At 38.8% G+C, this 26,167-nt stretch overlaps 1 protein-coding gene across 1 annotated transcript in view; it reads right to left on the bottom strand.

The window, feature by feature from the left end:
• Positions 1–6,655: 6,655 nt before the first annotated feature.
• The window catches only part of LOC113044717 (zinc finger protein 827-like), a 43,434-nt gene continuing 23,922 nt past the window's right edge, over positions 6,656–26,167 (bottom strand). Inside the window, exons 6-10 of the mRNA XM_026204900.1 lie at positions 22,116–22,253; positions 19,475–19,813; positions 16,357–16,545; positions 15,533–15,710; positions 6,656–11,004 (exon numbers count right to left, since the gene is read on the bottom strand). Of these exons, the coding sequence (XP_026060685.1) occupies positions 10,131–11,004; positions 15,533–15,710; positions 16,357–16,545; positions 19,475–19,813; positions 22,116–22,253 (1,718 nt within the window). The 3' untranslated portion in view covers positions 6,656–10,130. The remainder of the gene's footprint in view (positions 11,005–15,532; positions 15,711–16,356; positions 16,546–19,474; positions 19,814–22,115; positions 22,254–26,167) is intronic.

Below are 26,167 nucleotides of genomic sequence, written 5' to 3'. Positions count from 1 at the left end.
TTGTCTTTGGACATAATTCCAAAATGGTTATTGTGACAGTAATATAATAATCTTTCTTTGATTTTCACTAGTGTAAATATGCAGATTTCCTCCATATTAAAATAAAGACATGCCGTTTTGCTATCTTTATATATATATATATATATATATATATATATATATATATATATATATATATATATATATATATACATATAATTATTAAAGTGATTCAACTCAAATTGTGAAACTTGTGTATTAAATAAATTCAGTGAAGACAAACTGAAGTAGTTTAAGTATTTGGTTCATTTGAATTTGGCTCACATATAAATATAAACCCACCAATTCACAATCTCAACAAATCAGAAAAGTTCATGAGACCGATTAAAAAACACTTTTAGTGAACTGTTGGCCTTCTGGAAAGTATATTAATTTACTGTACAAGTACTCAATGCTTGGTAGGGGCTACTTTTGCTTTAATTACTGCCTCAATTCAGCGTGGCATGGACGTGATCAGTTTGTGGAACTTGCTGAAGTGGTATGGAAGCCCAGGTTTCTTTGACAGTGACCTTCAGCTCTTCTGCATTGTTTGGTCTCTTGTTTCTCATCTTCCTCTTGACAATAGCCCATAGATTCTCAATGGGGTTCAGGTCTGGTGAGTTTGCTGGCCAGTCAACCACACCAACACCATGGTCATTTAAGCAAATCTTGGTGCTTTTGGCAGGTGCCAAATCCTGCTGGAAAATAAAATCAGCATCTTCAAGAAGCTGGTCAGCAGAAGGAAGCATGAAGTGCTCTAAAGTTTCTTGGTAAACAGGTTCAGTGACTTTGGTTTGCAACTTGGGCTACAAGCTTCTCCACCCTTCCTCCAGACTCTAGGACTTTGGTTTCCAAATGAAATACAAAACTTGTTCTCATCTGAAAAGAGGACTTTGGACCACTGGGCAACAGCCCAGTTCTTCTTCTCCTTAGCCAAGGTAAGACGTCCTCTGACGTTATTTGTGGTTCAGCAAATTCCTTGACACGTCTTTTCCCGTGGTGGCTCTTGATGCCTTAACCCTAACCTCAGTACATTCCTTGTGAAGTTTTCTAAAGTTCTTGATTCCAGTTTGCTTGACAATCCGAATAAGGCTGTGGTTCTTTTGGTCGAACAGCCAGCTTCTTTGGCAATGAATGTTTGTGGCTTACCCTGCTCGTGAAGGGTGTCAATGATTGTCTTCTGGACAACTGTCAGATCAGGTCTTCCCCATGATTGTGTAGCCTAGTGTACGAAACTGAGAGACCATTTTCAAGGCTCAGGAAACCTTTGCAGGTGTTTTGAGTTGATTTAGCTGAATGACATGTCACCATATTCCAATTTGTTGAGATTGAAATGGTGGATTTTTGTTAAATGTGAGCCAAAACCATCCCAATTAAAAGAACCAGAGACTACTTCAGTCTGTGTATTGAATTTATTTAATACAAGAGTTTCACAATTTAAGTTGAATTACTGAAATAAATGAACTTTTCTATGACATTCTAATTTGAGGTGCACCTCTATGTACTGTATATGAGATTGTGCTGCTTAGAACCTGACTTCTTTTTTATTGTATTTATTATTATTTATTTTGAAATCAATTATGTGACATCCAGTTGAAACAGACTGTTGATAATAGACAAAAAAAAAAAAATCCATTACAATATAACATTCACCCAAAGCAAATTTAAGGTCTATATTTGGGGATGTATTGTGGGGGAATCCGAACTTATCTATTTAATGTCAGTATCACTTTGTTTTTGTTAATTATAAGCATTAAGTAAAACACATTCGGAGTCCTATGAGTTGTGTGTGCAGTTATCATAGCAGTAGCATAAACAGAATACTTTAATGCAAAATTGGCTGTGACCTCTCTAATAAAACTTTTTTTTCATCATAAACTCTGAAATTAATATTTAATGGAAAACACCTTGAAAATTATACATTAGAGAGTACATTAAGCTTAAGTTTAACATCAATCTAGTCTCCTTCCCAGTGTACTGTACTGCTGTGTTGTTGTTTTTTGAGCTAACCTTGGAGGCTCTCCTAAGCAGAAGAGCTCTGTTTATACTCTAATTTGTTGCCATGACAACCTGACACCCTAAATTATAGCATCATTCAAAAAATGTCAATCAACACACTCTGTAAAGTCACTTAGTTCAAGTATCGTGACTACACAAACAATCCCCTCCTTATAGAAGGCCAGCTTGCCAAGGACTTGTGTATAATCCCTCTTTCGAGTGAGTGTTCCCTGTCGTGTCTCCAGATTGTCAGGATTCCCACTGAGCTACACTCCTGGTCTTATGTGACACATGGGATCACGCTATGATTGGGTGTGACCTGTGCTGTCATCAATAGATGGAACATTTCTAAATCCTACAAATGTATCCAACCTATGGAACTGACAGCTTTTTTGGAACCCAAACGTGTTCGAAAAATATTTTGTTGCTCTTGCATGTTTTATGACACTTATGAAAACATGTATTAACTTCCCTAAACCTAACCGATAATGTTAACATAAGCAAATGTGAGATAAATATACAAACCATGCCATTTAAGTTTGCTTCTAGACGTCTTTGTGCTGTTTTATAATGATGGGACTGTGTGCAATGCTTTACCGGGTGAAATAATGAGCAAGTTTACAACCCCAAATCAGAAAATGTTGGGACAGTATGGAAAACACAAATAAAAAAAGAAAGTAGTGATTTCTAAATTTGCTTTGACTTGTATTTCATTGTAGACAATATGAACACAAAATATTTCATGTTTTGTCTGGTCAACTTCATGTCATTTGTAAATATGCATCCTTTCCTGTCATTCAGACCTGCAATGACAGGAAAGGATGCAGGTCTGAATGACAGGAAAGGATGCATACTTACAAATGACATGAAGTTGACCAGACAAAACATGAAATATTTTGTGTTCATATTGTCTGCAAATGAAATACAAGTCAAAGTAAATTTAGAAATCACTTCTTTTTTTTTTTTTTTTTTTTTGCATTTTCCATACTGTCCCAACTTTTTCTGATTTGGGGTTGTACTAGAAAAGCTAGCTATGTGATGCAGATGTCAAAATGTATTCGTCTACAAATCATGCACAATGGTAAAAGCTTTTTGAGGTCATAACAACATTGTAAAAGGAATTGTGCTAAAGTAATCTTTACTAATCCATAATCTGTAATCATAATTTATGTGAAAAGGAACAAAAAGAAATTGATGTTTTGCTGTTTAGTGTTCATTTTAACTGGAACCTCAATCAATTGTAGTTATAAAAATATGTTTGGAGTATTGAAAAAAAAAAAAAAACAGCCAATGCCAATTTGAGGATAATTTTATGTATCTAATAAAGATGAGCAAAATTAAAGTCCACTAGTAAGTTAATCAACCTGTTCAGCAGTCCCATCTCCTTGCAATCTCAGATTTAAAAAAGTACTATTCCATAATGCACTTATTAAATACAAAATTAGCACTTTAAGTACATTATGGAAGTGTACTTTTTTTAACCTGGGATGATTCCGTGTCTTTTCATGCCCCTGCTCTGTTTGTTTTCTCATCCCCGGCGTCAACAGGGATCTCTCTTCACTTGGCTTGCTGCGGCTCCCTAACGCCCTCAGATCCAGCCATCTGACAGGGGTGAAGTGAGGGAGCCTGGGAAATATTGATGTTGAGACAACTTGGGTGGAGGACGTGAAGGTAGAAGAGAGCGAGTCAACGGAATGAAGGAAAAAGGGAGGTGGAAGCGGGGGTCTTCCTGTAGACAGACACTCCTCTAAGCAGCTTTTCCTCTGGAGGAAGGGTTGCATGAGGTCACAGAGGGATTACACTTTTGGCAAACAGGAGGGAGCTCCTCTCACTCAGGCTTTTGCAGCAGCCAAAGACTGCAACTCCCCCATGACTCGAACTCGGCTGTAATAAAGCCGAGGCTGGCTTGAACCTACAAACAAAAAAGCCAACAGCCTATCGATTGCCTGACGCCAACTTTCACACGCCTGTGTCGAAAGGTCGCCTCGGCATAGACAAGCTCCAAGCAAGGCTGAGTAAAAAATCCCTTTACTGTTTCAAACTAGATGCATCTTGGGTTCGAACGCTACATTTTTAAAATTCTAATCCCTGACCCTATTATACAATTATTCAAGAGGATTACGGTTACTCACTTCTTAAAAAATGGATCAGATGCTATTCTGTTTTCACTCTCTCAGCTCACTCTCAGCAGAAATAGATACAGCCTCAATATAAAATATGATTGGTGTATTCAAGTGTCTGTATGACTAAATTAGCCAGTATCTGGCAGGGAGATACAGTGTGACCTCATCACCCTGGAGACCCACTTAATCAACTTTCCCTTTCCAGCAGAGGTCAAGCTAAGCAGAGGCTCTTACTGGCCTCCAGCCCTGCTTTGATGTTAATTAAGATGCGATAGAACATGGAGAGGATTCATTAAAGCCAGAGTCAATCTAGTGGCACAAAGCTCCAACATGGTGGACTTAAACCACCTCCAAGGAGACATCCTCCAGACTCGGACGTACATCAAACCCCAACTTCTTGTTCCTCTCGGTTGAGTGACCCAGAGTTCATTGGTATCTGAACACGGGATTTGACATTTGCCATTACCCGCACGGGTGTTGAAAGCGTAGCAAGACATGCCTCACCTAGCTACTTAGAAAGCAATAATGTACTGTCAGCTGGTCATTATAGTAAAATAAATAAATATAGAAACCGTATATATTTATTGAGCGCATCATTTGGGTTCTGGAAGTAAAAATCCCATTCATGTTCTCCATAAGCAAATATTTATAAACCTTTGTAGACCGATCTACTGTGAGCTCCAAGGTTGTTAATCAGTGGTATAAGATTTTGGTAAAGCCACCTGTCTGCATTATTTCATTTGCATTTAACATTCTGAAAAATTCCTATCAGTGTATCTGAAACAAGCAAATCACCCCAGAAGTATAAGCTTGTAGTTATTTTTTATTCTCATTGTACATTTGTGTTTTTGTAAAATAAATATTTTTAGTTTCTGCCTCAAATGTTTGTAACTAACTTAATAGCTGGTTGGTTTAGTTGATGGCGTATAACTCCCTTCGGGAAAAATACTTAAAGAGCCAAGGCCGCTGAAAAAGTGGGCAGCACTGGTGCACTCTATAAGACTTTACAGTATATCAACCCTTTACAGTTCATTATGCAGACTTTTTCTCTTTGCATTTGTGATATTCATTTTTCAAATGGAATTTAGACCCTGACTAAACCTCGTGACAGAATGACTTGTAATAAATCAATCAAACCTCTGGCTGTATATATGGATGTAGGGGAGGAAATCCATACAGATTGCCTGCCTCCACCAGCATTATGGAGCAAGTCTGAGAGGGAGAGATGCCGTCCAAGGTGCTCCATAGCTCTAGGGCTAACAGTGATGAATGGAGCTCTTAATGTCGGCAAACACTTTATCTCTGCTTCATCTGTTTTCATTAGGCAGGACCAACCTTTGGCTTGGACGGAGCGCTCTAGCGCTCCCAGGACTGCTGAAGGCAAAACTAGGTGGAGAGAGCTTCGCTTTTTTAGGCACAGACAACCTCTCTTTTGGATGCCACGGGTTGTGGAGTCATGCTCCTGCATGAACTCATTAAGAAAGCATCATCGTGAATAAATCAAGATATAACATGCTTAAAACAAGAATGAGTGCCAGTGAGGTTAGAAAAATAATCTTGTTTTCCTTTTGAATTAAGCTTATTTAAGATTCCACTGGAAGACATTTCTTCTGGTTAATCATAAACTCATTTTGTTCAGTTTCATGAGGCTGCATATATCTTCATTTTGCATATCTAGTAAATGTATCTTGATTTAAGGATGTTTTAATATTTGTATTGGAATACAAGAGAGGAAGATAATTTTTGGCAGTTCATTCAACATTTAAGTCTTTTTGCTATGATTAAAGAGCTTTTTTAAGACCTTAATTTGAATTAAGACACTAAAGACCTTATGAAGATCTTATTATTACCCACAGAAAACCTGGGAAGGCTAGTGGAGGCAGTGTTATGTTCTGTTGGGGAACCTTGGGTCCTGGAATCCCAAAGATTTCAGCAGGATAATGCACCTCGCCACACTGCAAACATTGTCTGATTGAGCATCTATGGGATGTACTGGACCAACAGATAAAATCCAGATATCACTGAACATATTAGATGTATCAGCGCTGTTTTGGGAGTACAAAGGGGGGAAAATGTACATGATACTGTACAGAGATTTATTTTTATTTTATTTTAACCAATTTAACACAGCCAGAAAGGACGATGTAGTGTGGTCGACCAAGTATTTGTGTATTTTTAAAGCAACATTCATCTCCACCACATAAGAAAAACAAGTTTGTTGTTAATTGGGATAAAATGTCAAAATTTGAGATAATTGGTAAAAAGTTGAAATACTGAGATAAAATGATCTATCACAATTGTAATTGACCTAAAAAAAAAATTATTACGTGATAAATGGGCTTCCAAATAAATCTCACCTCAGCAGGTAGAGACAACATGGACTGATGTCACTGTGTTGTCAGATATGTTGTGCCGCTTCAACAAATTTTATTTCGTACCTGGATAAAACAAATGCAGGTTATCTAAGTTGGGGACATCAAAGTAAAGCATGCACTGATAAAACAGACAGCAAGTCATTTAAGGTAATATGTGATGTAAGCTTTACTTTCAAATCCTGTTACATTTACAACTGGCAATTTAAACAAAGAAAGCATAACCAATAAAACCAAAATACAAAACAAAATAAAAAGTACAAATGGTCTAATTACCAGTTATTGTCACAAACAACCCTGTACAGCCTTAAGAATGAAGTAATAAAAAAGCTTTATACAGCACATAAGTTTACTGGGTGCCAGATAAGTAAGAAAACAAAATGATACTTGAGCCTTATTGAGTTGGAGAGTACAGCAAGAGATAAAGCAAACAGATTGTGCAGAGTAACCCGCAAAGCTAAATTCAAAACGAGTTGGTCTTTTTTTTTCGGACCCCCCCAAAAAAAAAAAAAAATGCTACAAACTAGAGATCAAGAGCAATTCCATGCATCTTTTGAAGTGCTAAAAAGGTAGTCAGTTTTGATGCTGCTCCTTGCGATTAGGCAAACAGAACTCCATGTAGTAAGTATTTATAAATACTGGTATTGGAACAGAGAGGAATCCCTGTTGTGCTCCTCTTGCCCACACAACTGAGCATGAAAGAGCAGCGGCCATGTTCTTCTACATGATGAATACATGGTGTTCCAAGGCAGACGGACACAAGGATGTTGCCCAATGGACATTCCGTTTGAATTCATTCAGTCAAAATGGGTCCTGAGGATCAGTTTCACTTCATCTCAGGCTCTCGGGCCACTCCTAGCCACCAAGTGGCACTAGAGCATAAAAGATAATGGGCTGAGCAGGAGCTTTATTAACAAGCAAATAAGCTCCACTTAAAATACAAAATACCACAAGACTGCATGCTGGGCATCTACATGAAGCAAAATAAACGATGATACTATGACAGCAAAAAATACAAGTATAGAAAAAAAGGATACTGTGCGGGGCCAAGAAACTGCCTAACATTTTTAATGGCTCTATTTCTAGCCTGCATTTCATTTATAAACTGGCCTTAAATACAGAATGTTCCATCCAAATCCTCTCAATAGGCAAGTTGGAGGAGAACAGACTTAAGAAGAATGATCTCTTTGCAGTTCAAGGTTGACATATGAAAGTAACGCTGCTACTTTTTTTTTCCTTTTAAAATGTCTAAGGTCAGCCGCATTCGAAAACTTTTGTGTACCTGACACGATTGATCTTAACAGGCCACGCTTTTATCCTTGTCCCTTATCTGCTATTCTTGCATGAATGAAGGAGGGAGTGCATTGTACGTCTATGATGGACAGCATTCAAATTATTGATCAGATTCTGCTGGCTGGACAAAAAGAGGAGTGCAGTTTCGCTTAATGCATCTACCGTTAAAGGATAAAATATTTTAGGACCTCAAGTTCAAGCTTTGCACGTGTTTTGCACATGATATGCTAAGCAGAATTGGTTTATTTAGACCAATGTATTGACTAGGCTTACTAATAAGCCAATATTTGGCCATGTTGAGCTTGTGGGCATCAGCTGATTGGTGTTTGGTTACTAAACCAAATACATGCTACTGTAAGTTACTCTTTTAGCACCAATTACATTTTCCTATATTCTAAATTCTTAAAATAAATCCATCTATCCAGTAACTAAGCAAAGTGCTCATCAAAAGATCAATCCGTTACCGCCGATGTTACAGTTTATCTGTTTTGAACATGAATTAAACTGTATTTGGATCAAAAATTATTTAGTTTGAGCTCGGCAACATTATGTTTTCCATTTTAGAGCACTGGATAGAATTGCATTCTTGTTCAGAAAAGTGCAATTTTTACAGCACTGTGCAAAACTGCTGTTAAAAATTTAGCCTGGCGCTTCGGTGTCCAGGGTGGACTTTGAACTCGACTCTCCGCATTACACATGCCATATGATCAAAACAGAGCAGTCTGCTGTTTGGCAAATACCTACAGGAAAAAGACTTAGAATTTGTGTTTTCAACCAATGTAGCAGACAAAAAACAAAACAACGATAAAGAAAAAAAAAATACTTAGAAGTAGCATTGAGGCTGTTTTACGAGGCAGTCAAATAATTGGCATCAAGGAAGTTTTCTATTGGGTGTAAGTGCTTTTGTTTGAAACATTTCAAAATTTTAAGTGCAAAAAAAAAAAAAAAAAAGATTCAAAAGGGGAACATAGAATCATGGTACCATGTTTGCCCACAAATGGAAAGCCATGCTTCCAAAGCATCTCAAATTAATGGCTGCCTCCACATTGCACTTGAGAGCCATTTTCCAATGGGGTTCTCATAATAGCTTGTTAGTACAGGATATATATTTATATATATATATATTTGTATTTTACATTTCAAAGGCTCTTTCAAATTAAAAGTAATAATAATTATAATAATACTAAAACAACTAGAAGAACAAAACTTTTAAGACACAGAAGGCCACCGAGATACCATTGTTTTCCCATGATCTCACTTACCACAGTCCAGCTACCTCTGTATCACTCTAACATTAACCAACGGAAAGTACATTCATTCAAGTCATTTTGGAACAGTTTTTTTTTAACACACACAATTACAAAAAAGCTCCAAAAAGCACCATTGAATCGGCCTTTGTGACAGAATAATTGGGTCTTTCCCAAAAACCTGTCAGCTCATACATCTTGTTAAACGTACAGGTGAGCATGATATACGTTAGCTATGCACAGGGCGCTTGACTGGTCACTTATATCTCATGCCTACCGGATACAACCAGCCCACCTCGGTCAGCTATGGCACTATATGTAGTGACTAAAAGTATGGTGAAGATATCGAAGGGCTGCATCATGGGTGACTGCTTTTGCCATTAGCGTGCTCTAAATGGCTTGAATTAAGTAATGCCATCAGCTGTGCCTTGCAGGTGTCGTAAAGGGCCTTATGCTTGTTGCCGAGGCAAGATCAAAATTTGCAGATCAGCAAAACCAGTTACCGCCAACAGGCGTGGGGGGGGGGGGGAGAGAAGAGAAAAGAAAGACTACAAAACTATGTACAGCTTGATAAATTAACAAGTGCGTGGTCTGAGGCTTTGCTTTGGAAACAAGACTCGAAAGATAGCAATCCGTTTCATTGGTTTTTGTCGTGCCATACACAGTAGATACTGAGCCCCTAAATGACTTCAAAAAACAATTGCAACACATAGCGAACATGCTTTCGGATTCCTGACAAAATGTACAAAAAAAGCTTAGCGCTTGCGAGCTATGTTCTCTGTTTCCTTTCGCCCATCAAAACGTATACAAAACTCGTAATAGAGAAAGAACTGTTATTGGATTCCAGGTCATTCACAATGTGTAGAGGAAAACAACTGTTGTAAGACCTCTCAAAAAAGAGCAACTATTGGATTGCGATAGAACAAAAAAATCGAAATGCCTTGAGCGTGAATAGCTTTTCCTCTGATAAATGGAAGTATTACTATCAGTACTACTATTTAGGGCAGCGGTTTAGCCTGCCTGTGGAACAGTTAGTGGCTATGATGATACAGGAAGGAGAAGAAGATGGTCGAGGATGGTCAAATGGTCTTAGCTCTCTCTGTCAATCCCAGGTATGCTAGGAAGGAGTGTTTAAGTGACGTGGGAGAGGGCGGCGACTGAGAGGACGAGTTGAACCAAAATGCCGAGCAGGGCGGCGAGGAGTTTGAGGGCGAGGGGCTGTGGAATGTGAAGCGGCGGGCCGTAAAGAGCGTGGTGAGGGGGATGAGGTGAGCCAGGTCACAGTTCCTGTACTGTTCCAAGTAGCGAGCCGCCAGTGTGGAGAACGTGCCATTGGCCGAGAGGTAGCGTGTGTTTGGGGTGCCGTCTTGCCACTTGCTGGTGATCGACAGGGCGACGGACTGCAAGGCTTGAGAGGCGGACAGGTTCATGAGCGGACTGGTGGTCCCACTGTCCCCGCTCCCACTGCTGCTCCTCCCTCCTCGCTCCAAAAGGCCCGGGTGTGGCGTACCTGGCCGAGCCTCACCTTCCTCGGCGCTCCCCTCCCCGCCTTGGTGCTTTTTAACATGGCGGCTGTAGACGAACGGGTGAGTGGTGGTGAACGGGCACTGGGCACAACCGAAGGTCTGTCTCGGAGCGTGCTTGAGCCGCTTGTGGAGGTTGAGATTGTCCTTGCGTTTGCAGCTGTAGCTGCAGCGGTCGCAGTGGAAAGGCCGCTCACCAGTGTGCACACGCACATGCTCGATGAGCTTGTTGGCTGTTTTGGAGAGGTAGCCGCATTGCTCGCACTTGTAGTGGTTGCCCAGGCGGTGAGCACGTGTGTGCCTTTCCAGCTCTGCCTGATTGGCCCACACGGCTTGGCAGATACGGCAGCGATACTCCATCTTGTAGTGCGTCTTCAGGTGGCCTTCCATGGCGGCTGGCCTGTTGGTGGAGTAGATGCAGAGAGGGCACCTGGTCAGAGAGACAGGAGGAGTAGGGTGTAGGACACAGAGGTGGAAGACATTTAATAATGCACCTCGCCAATGAGAAAACACACTCTGTTCTCTTAAATGGAATGAAGAACACACAAAGAATGGACAAAGGGAAGGGATGAAGGAGGCGTATAGTGTGTCTTACCCTCTGTCGTGTTTATAAGCTACAGTCTGTGTGTACGTATACACTGCTACATGTGAGAGAGGGTGTGTGTGCGTATGGCTGTGTGGTTGCGGACAGGTTGGAACGGGAATCAGATGAAGGTAAATGAATAAATGAGTGGCACTTACATTTAAATAGCACCTTTCATCTGCTCAGGGCCCCAAAGCGCTTCACAAACCCTGCAGAACAGAATGACCTCAGAAAGCACACTGTGAAGGGCGCCTCTCTACCTCAACACTGAACTAGAGCGCTGTGAAACTCTCTCTCTCTCTTGCCCTGACTAAAAAAAAAAAAAACAGCTGGCCAGCTATAATACAACAAGAGTCCCATCAGCTGATAGTAAGCTCGAAATGTATTGGGTCATTTTTGGGTTTTGTGCTCTTGTGTTCTGAATCTGTATTGTGCAAAGACTCTGAAGTTTGTCTAATATGACCAAAAATCTGTTCGTAATTTGGAAACATTAAGTAAAAACCCATAGCAGGCAGTGTACCCAGTCTTGTTTTTCAGTAAAAATATCTAAACATACCTTAAGAAAAATATTTTTGCTTGAGAAGCACTATAGCACTAAATTCTAAGAAAATGTTTTTAATTTAATTTTAAAAGTTTATTTTTGGAATTCCACTGGCATTGTTTTTTCTTTCTTGATTTAAGCATAAATCGAAAACTAGAAAGTTTCTGAATTTAACTAGTAGGCACCAGGTTAAGAAAAAAAAGAATAGTAATTAATTAGCCATTAACAACTTATAATATATATATATATATATATATATATATATATATATATATATATATATATATATATATATATATATATATATATATATATATATATATATATATATATATTTTTTTTTTTTTTTTATTTATTTTTTTTTGTTAACACTGACCGAAATGTGCGCCAGAAGAAAGTATGACATCATATTCCACCGGTACACCTCAATTACAGACCAGCCTGGTAATAGCTGGCTTAAAACATTATGCTTTACCATGAGATGAGAAAGTTTAAATGTAAGTTAAAGCATAATTGTTTGTTGCTTGCGATCAAAAGCAAACCATTTCATCGGAGAAACATGAAAGTTATGCTGAACACTGTCTTATACAAAAAAATATCTTTGATATCATAGCTCTGTAATCTTTAGGTTTGTCTCAAAACTGTTTGAGACAAGGTTGATGCAAGGTTGCTACAGTTGCTTCAACAAACCCCGCAAATGAATATTCCATAGAGTTAAGAAAAAGTAACCTTGGAGGAGTAACATTTTCCTATGGGGTATATTTACTGCTGCTTTTCTTGGTTCCATTTTATATGGGATTATGTAAATAGTCTAGAATTAGCAGAGAATCCCTAGAGACTATATGTCTAAGATAAGGACACTTAAGTACAGGTATTTATACATCAAAATATACAGTCCAGTTCTAAACTATGACACCTTGTATGGAATATTCATAAGCAGACATTAATCCAGCCAACTGGAACCCTGCTGTGGGAGAAAGATCCCGTGAAAAAAAAAAACATGCAGTGATTTGTAAGCAGTCAGCTGCTATACATATACTGTAACATTAATGCCGACCACACACACTTGCACCTCAGAGTCACTGAACCATTACAGATTCAAAATGTAAGAACACACAGGCAAAACAGCAGTTGTTTAAGATACTGGCCGACAAACACTCTATTTGCTCAAATACTATGAATACAAAATAATCTACGGAGGATTTTTTATTTGATTGTCTTTCCAGTGTCTTTTATATAACAGCTAACAAATAAAGAGAATAATAAACCATAGATTACATGCTGAGTCCTTTTCAAATAAGTCCCCATCTGATACATTTTAAAATAAAAGGCAGAAAATAGAAGGCCTGGCTTTATTCACAGTTATCTTAAAATCATAATATTTAAAGGCGTATCATCTTTTAAAATTGTAATGGAAAATATGGAATTAAAAATTCTCAAATTACACTTGTTGCTCTGCTTTTTAGCATAAATGCTAAATAAGAACCCAAGTAAATAACTATCTGTCCCTCCAAGTTATTTAATATTGCTGCTGATCTAAGTTTGTTCTCCTCCTTTACCTGTGGTAATGGCTAAGCGCTCTAATGAGTGATAACTACAAACTATCAAATGTGTCTAGCATGGGAAAGCATAGCCATAAATGACAAGATGAGGCAATGAAATCTGAAATACATGACCTTAAGACATGAATTATGTATGTCAAACAACTAGACAAATACAACAGAAAATATCAAAGACTGGACTTTGTGTTAAGTATATACTGTATATATATATATTAAAATAAGCCCCAAAACAAGATCTCAACCTGGGGGTCAGTATGTCTTGTAAGTGTTTGGAAAACAAGTGTGTATTAGCTTCAGCTGAGTATACATTGTGTTTTAATGTGTTGTTGTAACTGTGGTGGCGGTTATGACAGGCTGAGAAAGAACAGTGTGAACTGTAGCCTAATGGTCTTGGCAGTGGAGCTGCTCAACAGATGGACAAGTGCTGACTGGCTTGTTGTGATTTCTTCAGATATATTTTCACATGCGGGCCCAGACCTTTCGCAGTAATGTCTACCACAGGCTTTCCAAAGGAAGGTTTTCGTTCCTGAAAGTGCCTGCGATTTGTGTTCACCTGCACAATTAATGTCTCTGACTGTCAATAATACTTGCTAAAATTGACTTTTGGGGAGACCTACTTCCCTAAACACTAATGAGGAAAGAAGGAAAAGGTGTTTATTATTTATTTTGTAAATCCAAATGTGGTTCAATAAATTGAAGCTTTGAAGAAGTTTTTAGCAATGTACTTACCAAGTTGTTCTAAACTTGAATAACATTACTTTCCATGGACCGTAAAAATATATTTGAAATTCTTATCTTTGCTATTACAATGAATAGAACTCAAAATTCTTAAAAAGCTTCAAAAAGTATGAAAATAACAGTAAATGGTCCTTATGACTTGTGCTATATTCTTCTATAGCTAAGTAAAGAACAGACAAAATGTCTTATTTACAGAAAATCTTTCCCTTCAAAAAGCTGTTAACTTGAGAACTGCTTCAACCAAATCATGAATCATTCTGATCAGTTTTGTGAAGCAGATGAACCGATTCCTTGACAAGATTTAAACTTTCAAAAATCACTAGCATTATAATCTGTTCCTCACAAAAGTAACATGTCTTCAAAAAACTAGGAATATACATTGTTGTATGGACTACTTTCAATGCAGTTTTTGCATTCTGTTTTAAGCTTGAAAGTGTCCATAATATGGAAAAATTCAACAGTCATACAGGTTTAGAACAACTTCAGTGTGAGTGAATGATGGCATAATTTTCATTTTCGGGTGAACTATCTCTTTAATTTGTGAACTTGTTCTTAAAAAAACGTATTAGCTGTAAAGTGAGGTTATCAGTAGTAAATCTCTGTCTCAGTAGAGTTGTGTGTTTATATGTGTTTCAGGCACATTCAGGAACTCTGTCTATAACATGCTTCTACTGTATGCCGCTCCACAGAGACGTTACCCTGAAGCACTGCTGAACTTAGCTCATTTCTGAAACATTGACCAGTGCTCCTGGATAGACTCTAAGGCTACGTTTACACGACAACGATGTAGTCAAAAACGGAAATATTTTTCCCTTGTGTTTTTAAAAAGTTTCACTTCTCGTGTTTACATATATCCGCGAAAACTGCCAAAAATGTTGTATAACATATGCCAGGCCACCTTGTTAGTAAACAGTTCCTGTAGGGAAATGACGATTAGCTCTTTGTAGGCAGGAGCATAGATATGTGTGTGTGTGTATATATATATATATATATATATATATATATATATATATATATATATATATATATATATATATATATATATATGGGCAGGAATTCTGTAACTAAAATCACTAAAATCAATTGCCTGTTGCTCTTCTCATGATTCATAGTGATATCAGCTTGCGCTCAGATGTAAACAAAAAGCAATATGGCGTAAGCAGTGAGTAATTTTGTCTGGATGGACGATAGGGTTAGATTGTTAGACTTTGGCTTTAAAATTGACACCTAGCCTACTGCGCATGTCTACATACCTAACACGTAATATGCACGCACATGACGTCATAGTTTTCAAAGATTCGCCTATTGGGTGTTTATACGGAAACGTTAACAGTGGCATTTTAAAAAACTTGCACTTCGAAACCCGTTTTCAAAATGCATAAAAAGTGTCCCTGTTTTTGGATGCAAACGTTGTTGTGTAAACCGCACCTAAAACCTGGCCTGTGTCCTGTCTGAGGGGGTAACAGGGCTGAGGTAGGGTGGGGCGGGTTTTGTGAGGTTGTGGGGAGGCACGTGCTGTACTTGCTTTCCTTACTTGAGCCCTCCAGCGGGGACGGTGTGGCACTTCTTGTGCTCCAGGAGCTGCTCAGGTGTCTTCATGAACTTATGGCAGACGTTGCACTCGAACATGCGCGTGATCAGGTGGATCTGTAGGTGCCGCTCGTACATAGGTCGAGTTTTACACACAAAGTTGCAGAAGACGCATTCAAAGCCTAGGGATTATGTCAGGAAGAGAGAATTTTTTTTATTATCATCTCTATATATTATGTTGTTTCAGCATGAATTGGTTGTAAGGAACTGGATCATCAAAAATTTGACATTTAATCAATTGTATAGCTCAGTGATTCTCTTTATGGCCACTGGTTTTCAATCTTTATAGACCAAGGGACCCCCAACTCAGGGACCCTCGCCATCTTTTTTTCATGGTAACACTGTTTAATAACTTCTATTAACGTTCTTGAACTACCATTATTGCATTGTATAATGGTTGAGAGAAGGTAAATATTTAGTTAATAAGAAGTCATAAAAATCTATGTATGTAGACTACCTTTTAAAGTATGGGATCACTAAAAAGTTTTCAATGTTTTTGAAATATGTATCTTATGCTGACCAAGGCTGCATTTAATTGATCATAAATACAGTAAAAATACAGTAATATGATGAAATATTAAAATCAAAAATAACTTTTTATTGTAATACTTTCAAATGTATTGTTTCTTTGATAAGTAGAAAGTTAAAAAGAACAGAATTTATTCGAAATGTAATTTTTTATTGTCACCTTTGATTGATTTAATACAGCCTTGCTCAAAAAAGGATTAAAAAAAAAAAAAAAAAAAGCATTTATTTATAAATCCTCACCTTTCTCTGCTTTTTCCTCGCCTAAGCTTGATTGACTGCCCGCAGAAGAAGGTGGGGCCAAAAGGCATTTTAGTTCTTCGTTACCTTGGGCAACATCTCCACCTTCAGAGCTGTTGAGGGAGTCACTGAGGGCTGAGAGAGAGGAGGAAGTGCTCTTGGTCTCACTGAGAGGGCTTCTGGAATTGAGACCTGTGTGGGATAAAAAAATAAAAAAAGGAGGGCCACATCCTGAATATAAGACTAACTCCGTATTTGAATGACATGATGGTATCAAAGACTCAGCTTAGCTTAAGCCATCAGAGAATTAGTCGGGAGCATCTTTCAGCACTCAAGGTTTGATAATGAATTCTGTAATGAGTAAAGCAAAAGGCAGAAAAATCCTCCAATTGATCGAAATCCACCCAGTGAGCCGGGCTGGAATATGTATGCCTACAGCAGTGCGGCATTAAGCCTTAAAAGTCGGGAGGCGGGCTCTTTTTCCTAAGAGGCACTCTTGCGGGTTTAGCTTGACTTCTGTATCCAAGCAGCCAGAACACTCAAGCCTGCGCTCTTATTGATCTACAGTACATTGTGCCTGAGAGTGGCAGGGGAGGGGGGCTGCCTAGGTCAGGGCCGCCACAGCTAAGATGGCGGGAGCATCTCAGGCCACGGCTCTCCCCTAGGGCTCTCAGAGCTCACGAAATGGCCGATACCAGCTCACACACATGCTTCGCTCACATGTTAAGACCGCCGCTCCTTTCAACGAACGCATGCGGAATACAGAGTAGGTGGTCATGTTTAATCTTTTGTCAGCTGCAATGACATCTTTGAATACAGAAGTGCTATGGGAATAGAATGGTTACGAAGAGCAGGACTTCATCTCTGTGCGTGAACTTGACTGTCTCTATAAGGCAACTGTGCACTTTTGACGAAATATCAGGGTGAATTAACATCCAGGTTTAGCCAACACCCGCAGCGTAAAGCAAAGCATGTGTGATAGAGAGAACTCTCAGCCACCTTCCTAAGCAAGAGACAAAGAAGTGCGGGCTGGTAGGCGTTGACCCGAGGTCAGCCAATCTGCAGCAAGGGGTGTCTCTGGCAGGGAGCTAAATCGCAGTTGACAAACTAACTTGTTCTTTTGCTGTCACTCTCTGAGCTCACTGTCATGCTGAAAGTGGACTCGAGCTCTGTGGCGTGAGGGTGAGTGTGGGAGTTGTGGTGGTGTTGGGCTACTTGGATGGTTAGTTGTGAGTGACTAGGGCTATCGATTTTTCAGCCTGCTTGGGTCTAATAACATCAGGCCTCGCAGTTAAATATAAACTCACACACTCACTCAAATGTTAACCCTCAGTCAGTTCCATGACCGACTAAAATGAACCCCACGCACAACCTGAAGATTGAGGTGTTTGCCTATAATAACCCTGGTGAGTTTCTGTGTCAACAACATCCACCCAGTGATTCAGACCTTAGCGGTGTAATTTCTGCATCACTAGCACCACCAAATGGAACTTAAAAAAAAGTCGACATTGTCATTAGATCAAGCGACTTTTCAGACTCAACTACTGAAAATTGTCTAGTGACAAATCTAGCAAATCGGAATCTAAATCTGACCCGAATTAAACCTTACCCAGTTTTCGAGACTAAGTGGTATTTAGGAACATTTAGCAAGCTGGCTTAGCTGCTTTCCACAAAATGTACGTAGTTGCAGTAAAACACAGGTTTTGAGAGTTTTTACGCATTATCTTGTAAAACAGAGTAAATATAATTACAATCAAAATTTAATATATGATGCAATATAAAATGCTTCTGACACCTCAGGTCTAAAGATTACAATCTAGATCTTTGACAAGAAATCTAATACCATTGGCGAAAGCTGGGAAAATGTTTGCAGTTGCAAATTTTTAGAGGATGCACTAGTTAAAGGGATAGTTCATCCAAAAATGAAAATTGTGTCATTAATTACTCACCCTCGTGTCATTCTAAACCCATAAGATTTTCATTCATCTTCAGAATAAATATTAAAACGATATGTTGATGAAATCTGAGAGCTTTCTGACACTACATAGATTGCAATGCAACTACCACATTCAAGGACAAGAAGGGTAGTAAGGACTTCATTAAAATAGTCCATGTCACATCAGTGACATCAGTGGTTCAACCGTTATGAAGCTACAAGAATACTTTTGTGCGTAAAGAAAGAAATAACGACTATATTCAACAATTTCTTCTCTTCTCTGTCAGTCTTCGATGCATGTTCACGAGAGTGCAACGTGCTGCAGACACAGAGGAATATAAGAAGAGGAATGTACATGCATACGTCATGGTACTGACATGAATGGTGGTGGAGACTGACACGAAAGGGAAGAACTTTTTTTTTTCTTTGCAGTTAAACCACTAATGCCACATCGACTGCCACATTATCCTTACTACCTTTCTGGGTTTTAAATGCGATAGTTTCATTGCTGTTTATGTAGGGACAGAAAGCTCTGGGATTTCAGCAAAAATATCTTAATTTGTGTTACGAAGATGAATGAAGGTCTTATGGGTTTGGAAGGACATGGTGAGTAATTAATGAAAGAATTTTCAGTTTTGGGTGAAGAATCCCTTTAATTACATCTTTCTAATTTTGTCTAATAACACAGTCGGTTCACACTAATTACCTAAATCTGTACACAACAATGAATAAACAAATGAATAAACCAGTTGTTTTTAATAAGTCATTAAGGCTCACAAAACAGTCTGAAAGCTTTTTAGATTTTAGTTCCAAAATCTTTCATTTTAGGAAATCATGACTGTCTAGGATTTTTTTAGTCTGGAGTGCTGCACTCTGAGCTTACCTGATTACAGCTTCAGCAGAAGCGCTTTGAGTTTCAAAAGAAAAATGCAAATATTATGATGGACTTGTGCCAATGTTGACCAAGTGTTTAAAACAAGATCAGAAGGTATGTTTGGCACCATGCTAAAAAGTCCAGACTGGTTTGTACTGGTTAGATGCTAGTCTTGCTGGAGAACCAGCACTACTTTGATATAGCAGCAAAACTTTTGGAAAAGCTGGTTGACCAAGACAGTCACACGCCAGCATCCAAAACTCAAGGTTTCAACAGGTAATTTGTAAAATGTAAGAATGGTGAGGTCTTACCTGCGTGCCCTGCACTGATGTGAGCTTTCATCTCGGCCTCGTCCACACCCACATACTCACAGGTGCTACAGCAGAGCGAGAACATCCACTGCTCTTTGTCTACATGAAGAGACATGTGACTGACAAACTGAGCGTTCAACTCTGTCTGAAAGCCGCAGACGTGGCAGCTGTAGTAGTAGGGGCAGTTTTTGAGCTCTGGGCCTTCGTTGGTAACAGCGGTAACGATCTGTTCGGTGTCTGTGTTCACCAGTTTGACCGAGTGGATGGTGAGGTGCTGGTTGAGGTTGGCTCGGCACTTAGCCGCGTATGGACATAAATGACACTTATACTTCCTTTCTTCTGCAGAGACAAACAAAAGAGCATTTAGAAAGCAAACACACAGCACAGACTCTTTATAAGGTGTCCTGTCTCTTCTTTTGAAGCTCAACATTCCCACAGGACTTTATTTTTATTCATTTATTTGTTTTTTTAGTCCAGACTGAGATGCGTTTGAATGGACTGTGATCAGACGGCTCACTGATGCTCCTCAGGGACCTGCAGGACGCGATTGTTCAAGGATCAGGCGAGGCTGCTCATGGTTGTGCTGTGCTCCAGGGAAGCTTGGTGCTTGGGGAGGCTTCTTTACAGCTTAGTAATTACTTAGGTACTTTTCCCACCAGGACTAATCAGTAGCCTAATCTCTTTAAAGGAAGGGTAATCTAGTCCAGTGAACCTTATTTACTTACTGAGGGAATTACTTGTCGCAATGACAACATACAATGTCACTGGACATGTATGTATACATGTGAAAATATAACATGCAACAAATCTTGTTTTTCTAATTGTTTGTTGTGAACCAGCAGATGTCCTTAACCTGGTCAACTACTAAAACCAGGTAATTTAAGACTGTAAATGTGTTTATGGATGCATGTTTAAAGGTCGGGATACACCAAGCTGATGGTCAGCCGTCGGTGATCGTCTGTCTGACTAGTGTTTTTGGATCTGTTCTACACGGCTCTTGTCATGTTGACATGTTGAATCGGCGTCAGGACCGTCAGCACAAGTGAGAACTGTGATTGGATGCTCAGTTTAGTGAACAAGTGCATGAAAATAAAATCGATAGTGATGAAAACGAGAAAAAAAATGGGAAGGCAGCACAGACGGAAGGTAAATTACTAATTACATTTTCAAAAGTGTAATTAGATTACTGTACAACTGACTCTCTCCAAAAAGTATTTAATTACTTATTACTAATTACTTTCTAAATCCTATATCAACCTCAAGTTAATGTTACAAGGATAGACATGAAACTGTTCTTTTATTTCTTTCAAATAAATAATAGATAACTACATAAATTATTCCTGTCACACTTTAGATTAGAGTCCAATATTCACTATTAAATAACTATTAACTATTACTTTTGCCTCAGTATACTCCAATTACTGCTTATTAATATTTAGTAAGGTAGTTGTTAAATTTAAATATTGGGTAAGATTAAAGATACGAATAATGTTTTGCAGAATAAGACATTAAAATGTGTGTGTGTGTGTTTTAAAGTAATAATAAACAGCCAATATCCCAGTAATATTCATGCTAATTACCAACTAGTTAAAAGTGAGTATTGGACACTTAAGTGTTACCAATTTTCTTATTAACTCACCAAAATATTTAAAGTGAGAAGGGTACATAAAATCAGGCATTTTAAGGTTTAAAGATTTAAATAGTTAAATCCACTATTGTATTGTATATAAATATTCTATAGTATATACAGTATTAAGTTTGATTACATAAGAAGTAATTGTAATTAAAGAATAAATAAGAGTATTCCCTTACTTAACTTTATCCAGGGAATTTCATATTAGAATTATATTACAGTTACTAATTACTTAGTAACTAATTACACCCAACACTGGTTTTGTTACACGATCTTACCCAAGATGGTAAGCAAGCGCTGCTTTATTTAAATTTTGTATATCTGCTTACAGTATATCTCGTATATCCTTGTTTCTCCTTTTGATTGACAAATATGTGTAATATATAGCTGCTGATAAAAGGGGCTTTCGCACCACATCGTTCTAGGAACTAGCCAGCATTGTTCAAAGCATATTTATTCGCAGCATATTCAAACATCAACAACTGAGATCAGAGCTGTTTTTGTTGTGTGTCGTGGGTTTCGTGATAACGGACATGGAATGTAAACGCTCAATTTACGTGACTGAAAGAACATGACAATCTGAGTAAATCTCCTATGACAACTTTCAGTGTTACATATTATTTAGGCTAAGAGAAAAAGACACAATTCTGCAGACAACAGGTAGCTAAACGCCGTTAAGTCTGTTTTCCATGTTCGCAGAGTAAATATTTGGCCAACTGGCATACAGTCGACTGTAATCTGAGTGGCATGTTCAAGCACAGCTTTTTGGGCCATATGCCACCAATCTGAGGTGACAACACTGTTGCCGTTCGTCGCCACTAGTTCTTAAAGGTTGGCTTGGTGTGTCCCAGCCTTAAATGTGATACTACAATGGTCACTTGATGAAAACACCAGCTTACACCAACATAGAAACATAGAAGGTAGATCATAAACATTTAGCATGTATAGTTGGTTAACTGGCTGAGCCAAACTGGTTGAATGTTGTTTGAGAGCATTATTTATTCTCACCTGTGTGTAAAGAGAGATGTCTGGAGAGAGTCTGTTGGCGACCAAACACTTTGCCACAAACAGGGCAGGGAAAGAGCTGTTCGTTGAGTCTCCATTGGGCGAGTCCATTTCCTGGGTCACTACTCACCTTCTCTGGATCTGGATACATTGAAAAATACTAATAATCAGATATTATACAACAGTTAGTTCTGGTTGTCTACACTAGTCCAACAGCACTGGAATGTTTAATTCTTTGTATCGCTCTGCTTGTCTGCGTTCCCAGTGCTTTAGACCTCTTGTGATACTTAAGTGATTCACATTTTGTCTCATTCCTGTGTATATATATATATATATAGCTAAAAATATTTTTGTGATTGCTCTAGACATCCTTGAGATCACAATACACGTTATATAAGAACATTTACTTCCTTAGATGAATTTGCCTGAATTCTTGACATATCATACACTTGTGAGACATGAGGACTACTAATTGCAGGAACAACCGGGAAACCAAGAGACACAGAGGTTTGCGAGAGGTCAGAATGTGTTCTGTCATTGCGCTGGAGTCTATACATCCAGATCAGGGAGCCAACAAGGTGTTTTTATCTTGACATTGGACTGTGTGCTTCTTTTTCACCTTTCATTAGAAGAGAGAGAGGAGGGGAAAGAGAGTAAGAGAGAGAGAGACAGTATGCCACACAAGTGGAGGAGAGCGTCTAAATTAACCTTCTGATGAAGGTGGTTGGCTTGGCGTCAAATTAAAATGCAGCGCCACGCCTTTTCTCTCTCCGGAAGGAGGCAGAGAGAGATAAATAAATGAATAGATAAATAAATATATAAACCGAAGAGAAATTCCGTCATCGTGCAACACAGCCCCTTCAAATAGATGTCTGGTGCAATATGAAAGCCTGGCCATAATAGTGTAAAAAACAAGAGGCAGAGAGGTTGCCAAATGTTAAGCAAGGTTTCTTTATGAGCTAAAACGGAACAGAAATATGTATACTTATTTATATATATAAAAAAGAGCAAGCTGTTTACAACTGAGAGGGTCTTTAATCATGTCAAGGCATTCAGAGATGCATGTTTTGTAGGTCATATCAATGACTTGAGCTTTTTTGTTTTCTTATGCATGTACCGCAGGATTCTGATCCGTTCAATAAACATTCAAGGGGCATTTTGGATATGCAGCGGGTGTGTGCCTGTCCCTTTGGACTTGTGGTTTGATCATAAATAGGCACATTTTTTACAAATGCTGTCATAAGCAATGCAGCCTCAGGATTGATGGGGGCATGGCAAGGAAAAGGGGGGCAAGTGCTTAGGGAGAAACAGTATTTTTTTGGCATATCAGAGAGGATTTAATGGTGGCAATTAAAAAGCAGATGCACTGGCCTTGGATGCAAGACCTGAAGGACATTTTCATGGGGACGCTCATATCTTCTGCCAGAGACCAAACCCAAAAGTCCTGACGGGAATAGTGTCTCAAAGTGGCCCAACGGGAGGGGTAGTCTGACTTGTCGGCACGCTCCCTCAAGAAGTCACAGGGAATGATGCTAAAAGTGCTTCTTTACTCCTCACAATGATCTTGGCTGAAAGACACTTCTGAGTTAAATATATACGTCTACAGGGCAATCTAATGTCAGGGTGTCAATTTCATTGTTATCATGCACAGCAATGCCAAGGTTTTTATTGGTCCTAAAGCACCAGTTAAAACTAATGTAAGCCATCTATCCTGTGGTAAGTTCTGGAATCCATCATTATTTTAAAAGACATAAGGATAAGTGATGTCTTGCTTGCCTGCTCGAATTTTACTGCTGATGTATTACTTGCTTCAGAAAAACGAGCCACATTACCTGGGTTTTACGCCAATGGGGGTAAAGTAGGGAAATTATGACCCAGAAGAAACTTTTATTGCTCAGACCCTTCTCTTTTATAGATCAATGGTGTTCTCGGTTATGTTCGAAATAAATAACGTTTTCCTCTCTTTTAAAATTCGAAAAAAGTTTTTTTTGTACATTTACGATTCAAAGCTCGCTCTGCCTTCCTACACTGGTGTTTGCGATTAATTTGCCAAAAATGTGAAAAGTTAAAAGATGAATTTGATAGATATCCCAATAATAGTGTCTTTTAACCATGATAATTATGCAGTGAAACTCTGATATTGTCATAAGCACTATTCGGACGGGACTAGTTTACTAAACTACATTTGAGTTTCGATTCTTACCACCTGACGTCTGTGATTTTCATGTACCAATTCGGACGGGACTAACATCTCCGTGTTTATTACAGAGGTGTGAGGGTCTGATTTGTGCATCTGGGCGTCACAGAGATCACACACTCTGTATGCGTGCGTTGCATTCATTCAGAATGATTGCCTTAGTATTATTACACAATAAATACTAAATGGCTAGTATGACAAAACCATATTAATGTGTGGTTCCTTCAGTTTAACTTGTTTTCATCCTTTTTTTTTTTTTTTTTTTTTATTAAATGTAACTAAAACATTATGTAACTGAGTACATAAATGAACGTGAGTAATCTTACCTGATGCTGATATTACAATAGCCGGTATTAACAGTTTACGCGATCTTGCTCTTGATTTTATTATTTGTATTATTTTGTTATTATTATTTATTTGGCGCTAAGCAAATAACGTTATATCAAACATCCGCGCTGTAAGAGCATCTACGGTAATTCACGTTGGCCAAAACACACAAGGAACCGCGTTGTGAAATAAAATATCACCGGCAATCACAGACATTCGCATTCGGACGGGATTAGTTTTCTCAGAGGATCACTGAGTTTGCTGAAAAACAGTAGGTAATTTGCTCTGGAATTATCACAGAGGTTGTGTGAGAAAAAATCAGATGTGGCAGATTCGGACGGGATTAAAATCACCAAGTACGTATGTGAAACGCAGATTTCTCTAACGACCCCCTGTAAAACTAGTCCCGTCCGAATAGGGCTATAGCCCATCTCTACAGTGGCAACAGAGAATCCTGCCCTCATTTGACTTAAAGGGTTTGTGTTCCCTTGACTTGTTGGGTGAGTATTATCTCCGAATTTTAATTTTTGCATAAACTATTGCTTTATCCCCAAGCAAGATCTCCTTATACCACTGACACCTTTAAGCACCTGTTGATATCAAACTTATTATTATTGGATGATGTTTTGACCACATTTCAAATCTTAAAGTCTCAACTTGATTAGTAGTGCCACACTACCGGCATGAATTAGCATTGCTAAACTGCATAATTAAACAAGGGTGCCATGTGTGTGCCGTCTCCCAGCCATCCCCCGCGCTGACCTGCCTGCATAAGAGCTTTAATTAAAACTACAGTGGGTGTTTTGCCCTCTGCTTCCATCTATGAGCGAGTTTAGAAAAGGAAACACACAATCAGACACAGGGCCCTGAATCAGCCTCGTCACCCCGGGGCCCACGGTTCCACTGAGTCACAGCGCTCATATGAACCTGTGCGTCTGACTCACGTCCCACCAAGCGGCAGTGCGGCGTGATGTGGTGCTGACAGCTCTGCTGTGACACAGAGCCTGGGGACTGCAGGGAAAGGATGGCACCTTCCCACAATGCCTCAGTGGGGGACATGAGCGAACGAATGCCTGTGCAATACTTATGACTCTCACCTTATACCTTCATTTTCCAAGAATCTTCTTTTATATTCCAGGTGAATTAATGCTAATAAAACTTAGATTTTTGGATAAACTATCCAGTTCCCTTGTTCGGTCACCTGGATACAGGTGAACAATGCTAAATTTGGGGGTGAACATATACAGAGTTCATGACTCTGCAATAAAAAAATCAGACATTGATGCTTAATTGAGACACTAGAGGATCTACATCAATGCCTTGAAGTGGTTAATGGTTTAATTAGTGTTATTAGAGAGAGAAGAGACAGCCTCCGCAGTGATGCTGAAGATGACTCGGGGCAAGAGGCAAGGATAGAAGAGGAGTGTTACAAACACACACACATACCAAACACACAAATGATGACACAGACCCAATGAACATAAGTTTACTCATGCAATTAAGTGAAAAATATAAAAAGAAGATGTAAAAG

Source organism: Carassius auratus, chromosome 26, assembly GCF_003368295.1.
Source record: "Carassius auratus strain Wakin chromosome 26, ASM336829v1, whole genome shotgun sequence".
Lineage (NCBI taxonomy): Eukaryota > Metazoa > Chordata > Actinopteri > Cypriniformes > Cyprinidae > Carassius > Carassius auratus.
The sequence above is the reverse complement of the archived record's forward strand: the minus strand, read 5'-3'. Positions and strand labels throughout refer to the sequence as shown.